The 6,000-nt window shown below is 40.8% G+C and overlaps 1 protein-coding gene across 3 annotated transcripts; it reads left to right on the top strand.

Annotated features, from left to right (window-relative positions):
- Nucleotides 1-721: 721 nt before the first annotated feature.
- Nucleotides 722-2,619, top strand: LOC103718323 (ribonucleoside-diphosphate reductase small chain-like). 3 transcript variants are annotated; one of them, XM_039133364.1, is made up of 2 exons: nucleotides 722-1,856; nucleotides 1,890-2,619. In XM_039133364.1, exon 1 carries the CDS (start codon nucleotides 819-821, stop codon nucleotides 1,842-1,844), a length of 1,026 nt encoding a protein of 341 aa, XP_038989292.1. In that variant the 5' UTR covers nucleotides 722-818; the 3' UTR covers nucleotides 1,845-1,856; nucleotides 1,890-2,619. The 3 variants fall into 3 exon arrangements, with proteins under 3 accessions (XP_038989292.1, XP_038989291.1, XP_038989290.1); XM_039133363.1 differs by having other exon boundaries at nucleotides 722-1,872; nucleotides 1,911-2,619; XM_039133362.1 differs by having other exon boundaries at nucleotides 722-1,878; nucleotides 1,911-2,619.
- The last annotated feature ends 3,381 nt before the right edge of the window (nucleotides 2,620-6,000 follow it).

The raw sequence follows: 6,000 nt of genomic DNA, 5'->3' as shown, positions 1-6,000 counted from the left end.
TATTTGGTAAATTCAATTATCATTATACCTTTGAAACATTTCTAAATATCATATATTTGAAAATAATAAATGATTTTTAAAAGAAATATATAGGGTATGCGAGCAAATTATACGCTACATATTGCATATAAATTACCTAAATTTAATTTGGTCGGTTTATACATTTCAGTCCTGTAATAAACCCGAATATATCATGTGGTCGACTTGGGCCACGTGTGTACGAGGGCAGGAAGTCCTAGCCACTAGTTTGTTTGCAAATAAAAGTAGTTTCACGAGGAAGTCACGGGAATCCACGCGCCCATACGGATGTCCCCACGTGGTAATCATCATCGTCCACGTGGCAAACAGGGGCCCGCTTCCCCCGCCTCATCCAGAATGTCGAAATGCGCGGCGCCCGGCTTGAAGATTCCCGCGCCAACTCAACACGCGCCGTCCAAATCATCCCGCCAAAATTTTAAATTATCCAGGAAAAATTACTTTCTCGCCGTACCCGCGTCTTCCTTCGTACGCTTTTCTTCCTTCCCCCGGAAGCATCAAATTCCCCCGCCGGTGTCCCCACCATGCTTAATTAACGATCAATCCGGTAACAATTCTCTAAAACTAACCAACGGCGGTGATCCGATCCCTTCTCCTTCCCCGGTAAGCCTCGCCCCAAGATTTCAAATTCCCCGCCCTTCCCCGCTCCCCCAATTCCCGAAATCTCCCTATAAAAGTCCCCCAACCCCATCCTCTTATCTCCACAACAATCCATCCTCCTCCCCCCATTCCCGAAACATCCCCGTCTCTAAGTTTTCTTCTTCCCGGAAATACTCTCGACCATGCCGTCGATGCCCGCCGGCGCCGGCGCCGTGGAGGAGATGGAGGAGCCCCTCCTCGCCCCGAACCTCGATCGCTTCTCGATGTTCCCTATCCGCTACCCCCAGGTGTGGGAGATGTACAAGAAGGCCCTCGCCTCCTTTTGGACCGCCGAGGAGGTCGACCTCTCCAGTGACCTCCCCCACTGGCTCCACTCCCTCACCAACGATGAGCGCCACTTCATCTCCCACATCCTCGCCTTCTTCGCCGCCTCCGATGGCATCGTCCTCGAGAACCTCGCCATCCGCTTCATGTCCGACGTCCAGATTCCCGAGGCCCGCGCCTTCTACGGCTTCCAGATCGCGATCGAGAACATCCACTCCGAGATGTACTCCCTCCTCCTCGAATCCTACATCAAGGATCCAGACGAAAAAGATCGCCTTTTCCGCGCCGTCGAGACCGTCCCGGCAGTGACCAAGAAGGCCCAGTGGGCCCTTCGGTGGATCGGGTCCGCCGAATCCTTCGCCGAGCGTCTAGTTGCGTTTGCCGCCGTTGAGGGGATCTTCTTCTCCGGCTCCTTCTGCTCTATCTTCTGGCTCAAGAAGCGCGGCCTCATGCCGGGTCTCACCTTCTCCAACGAGCTCATCTCCCGCGACGAGGGCCTCCACTGCGACTTCGCCTGCCTCCTCTACTCCCTCCTCAACCGCAAGCTCTCTGAGGACCGCATCAAGTCGATAATCGCCGACGCCGTTGACATCGAGAGGGAGTTCGTTTGCGACGCGCTGCCGGTGGCGCTGGTGGGGATGAACGGGGATTTGATGAGCCAGTACATTGAGTTCGTGGCGGATCGGCTCTTGGGGGCGCTGGGATGCGGGAAGTTGTATGGGGTGGCGAATCCATTCGACTGGATGGAGCTGATATCGCTTCAGGGGAAGACGAATTTCTTCGAGAAGAGGGTCGGAGAATACCAGAAGGCGTCGGTTATGTCAAGCTTGAACGGGAACGGCCATGGAGGGAACCATGTGTTCAAGTTGGATGAGGATTTCTGAATGCATCTCTCTCTCTCTCTCTCTCTCTCTCTCTCTCTCTCTCTCTCTCTCTCTCTCTCTCTCTCTATGTAATAATTCCTTTCTTGCCTTTTCCCTTTCCCTTTGGTTCGTTGCGTGGGCTGATGATTTATGCATCGTTATAAGTAATGTATTAATTATACTATTAATCATCTTTAGAAAGCCATCGATTGCCTTTCGATTGTTTTTTTTATGCTGTCGAAAAGCTTTGTTTCTGTTGAGGCGTTTGGTGTTTGAAGTAATGCCTCCAAGAGATAGAGGGAATGGAGCTCTTCCTGTGTCTACACCAAAGTTAGTGGCCTGTGGAGGATGCTACGGGATTGTAATTGGTAATGTCTGTCTTGTGATACTATCTTTTTAATTGCACACCGCGTCATGGTATTTTGCTTTGTTTCTGTTGAGGCGTTTGGTGTTTGAAGTAATGCCTCCAAGAGATAGAGGGAATGGAGCTGCTGCAAAGGAGATTCCTGGGTCTACACCAAAGTTAGTGGCCTGTGGAGGATGATACGGGAAATATGACATCACTTTTGTTGTAATTGTTATTTTCCTTGTCTTGTGATGCTAGCTTTTTAATTGCACACCACGTCACGGTATTTTGCTTGGTTGAGGTTGAGAACAGTAGTTCTAGCAAATATCTGTCATCACCCATGCTTGTTGAGAACAGTGAAGCACATTATAGTGCACTTGGCAGTGATTATGAAGCACGAGAAGATTGTCATTGAAGCAAGATGAATGCATTGTCAAGGTTTTGATTTAATTTTTTTGGTGTCATCATGCCTAACTTTCAATTTTTGATTCTCTTTTTCAATAAAAAGAGCATTTCAATGCCAGAGGTCCCTGTGTTTCTCTTTTGATGTCTTTTTTAAATTGTCTATGAATTTTATCAACCTTTGTTGCAGTCACACATGGAGAATTTGTGAGCAAATTTGTAAATAATACATGCAATTGGTGTTCTGGGGTCAAATACTCCATCGAGATCTTGTAAGCAATTTTTTTGCAGTTTGATGGGGATATTTTTTCCATCAATTTTGTTTTAATTGTGGATCATCGGGACTTCTATTGAGTCTACATAAATCTAGCTGAGGGACATGGCATGAAGAAGTTGCAGTCCATATCTGATACATTTTAATTTCTATGTTTTGTTTTGGATTTATTCTTGCCATCAGTCGGTTAGTAGCAACAGCTTATGCCTATCATGAATTTATATGTTAATGATGTTTTTTGTTAGTGTAATTTTAGGATCATGTAACAATCTGTATTAGCTCATAATTTTTTTTTTGCATTATTATGTATCAGTTAGTATTATTTTTTTTTTTGTTAGCATGATTTTATTAGAATAATTTTAAAAATTGCATAACAATCTATATCAACGAATATTATTTTTTTATTAGCATGATCCTATATTAGTCTATATTTTTTTTGTATGGGGTTTGTACACGAGTATATATAATCCTTGAGATGTACTAAATGAGATAAACTAGAAAAATAAAATAATCTTTTTCTCTCTTTTTTTCGTTTTTTTTTCTTCTGCAAATATTTTAACATAGTATCAGAATCACCGATCACCTAATCTATTGCCACCATCTCTTCCGTTTTTGCTGTGAATGTCGTTGCCATGTCTAGATGCTTTGAAGACCTCCACTGTGATCTCTGCTCCTGGGTGAATCAGCACTCAAATATCCTTTATTTTTTGGTGAATTAATATTCGAAGATCCTTTATTCTTTAATGGATCTGCAACTTCTATCCCTTGTTTTTCTTCTTAGCTTTAGATCTTTGGTCGTCCCTTCTGATCGTCGCTCGGCCTCTTTCTCTCTATCTCTAATTTCATTTGTTGTCTCCGACTCCTTCACCATCCAATTCAAGGTCTTTTGCTACTCTTCCATAGTGCCTACGTTTATGAGGATCGTCGATTTTTGGTTATCTTCTTTGAGCCCTATCTTCGCTATAACTATAATCTTCTATATATCTTTTTGCTGCCACATTATCGATAAGTCTATTAGCCATATCAACAAACACGTCAGTTTGTCACGTTAGTCAGACACACCAGTCTGCTATTTTAGTCGCCATGTCAGTGGACGTATTGTTTATCACATCAATTATCCACGTTAGTATTGCCAAACACATCAGTTTGTTGCGTTAGCTTTCTAATCTACTATATCAATTTCTAAGCTGCTATGTCGGCTTCTATTCTGCCATATCAAATTTAGCATTGTCACATCAGTTTGACACATTGGTCTGCCATTTCGACTTTTGAGTTGCTATGTCAACTCTTAATCTGCTACATCAGCTTCTGAGCTACTATAACAACTCGTGCTCTGCCATATCAGCCTCTCTGCTGCCATGTTAGCTCTCGATCTACCACCACATTAGTCTCCGAGCTGCTATGTTGATTCCTAGTCTATCATGCCAACTTGTGAGTTGCTACTTCAGCTCTTAATCTTGTACATCAATTTCTAGGTATATTAATGATCTAGTTTCCAAACTTAAGTTAGCACCTATAGTACCATCTTGAGTTTGAGGAGGGATATTAGCATAATTTTAGGGATCACGTAACAATCTGTATCAGTTTATAATATATTTTTTTGTTAGCATAATCATGTATCGGTCAACATTATTTTTTTTGTTAGCATGATCTGATTAGAGCAATTTTAGAAATCACATGACAACTTGCATCGATGAGTATTATTTTTCTTTATTAGTATGATCTTATATTAGCCTATATTATTTTTCTTATATGGAGTTTGTACACAAGTATATATAACCCTCGAGATGTACCGAATGTAATGGAACAAAAAAATAAAATTACTTTTCTCTTTCCTTTTTTTTCTCTGTTTTTCTCTTCTTCTACAAATATTTTAACATTTTCTAATGCATTGGCGCATATGTGTTGGTGGATGCGAGTTAAGAAGAGAAGCTTCCATGTTTCGCCGGTGGTCAACATCGCCTAGCAACTCCAATCATCAGAAGGGTGTTGCCATGCGCTCGCTTCTTTGGTCTTGTCCAGCACCGGTGGTTGGTAACTATTACCCTAGGTCTGTTGTGGAGACGAGGATGTGCATCCTGAGGAAGAAGACATATCTCTATGCACATGAAGACCTGTGTTTGCAGAATGTGTGCTCACCTCGATATAAGGGATGTCAATATCCTATAGAATTGGTTCATGAAAAAAAGGAAATGGGAAAATGTAGTCAATAGAAAGAAATATGTCTTGTTTGGTTGCTCTTTTGGAAGAAAAGAGATGGAAAAGGAACTTTTCCATAGAAACAAGATTCCTGTATTTTGTAGAAAGAAAAATCTATTAGAATATGAAAAAGTCCAATTTCCACCGACTGGAAATTGGGATATTTTTTTGGCCAACAGTGCCCTTAAAGTTTTAGATATAATAGGGTAAGAGATCTTTTACTTTATTAAGGGCATAACATATATTTTACACAACTTTCCAAAAAAAATAGATGCTCAACCAAATATAAGTTATTTGGAATATGACATTTTTTATTGTCAATCAAATATGCTAAAACCACTTTTCCAAACATTATACACTCATACGTTAGCTTTCTAGGAAAATATTTTAGGACGAGTCCTAAGTGTTTTGGTAGGACTCATTTTATGTGATGGTTTGGATTGGACATTAGCTCGTGATATGATGTACACCCTTACGATGTCTTTCGGTGACTCAAATAAGATCACTAGGGTGATCTTAGATTACTGATGATCCTCGTTTTTAGGGTAATCTGATCCTCGCTACGTTCTAGTTCTAGTGATTGAAGATCTTCAGATATCCATGATTAACTTATTTGGTAAATGATGGAAACCAGGATTACCAATTCTATAATACCAAAATTACCTCCAGTATATTTCATAAAATTTGCAACTATTAAACAGATTACCCAACAAATCATAAGAAAATATACATGAACATAAATTAAATTACCAAAATCTATCATTACGGGTCAATTCAATAAAACCAAAAATTAATCGAAACCTATCAAAGTAACTTAAGGGAATTATCAAACTTTTCCAACTAAAAGAATTTTTTTATGGAATTATCAAAATTATCCTATCTGGAAGATTTTTTTTTGAGAGAACTGCATTTTTGGAAATAACTTTTCTGGCTAGATTGAGGGCACTTTTCTTCCC

This window comes from Phoenix dactylifera, chromosome 14 (assembly GCF_009389715.1).
Source record: "Phoenix dactylifera cultivar Barhee BC4 chromosome 14, palm_55x_up_171113_PBpolish2nd_filt_p, whole genome shotgun sequence".
Lineage (NCBI taxonomy): Eukaryota > Viridiplantae > Streptophyta > Magnoliopsida > Arecales > Arecaceae > Phoenix > Phoenix dactylifera.
Note: the sequence above shows the minus strand (reverse complement) of the source record. Positions and strands in the feature narration are given on the sequence as shown.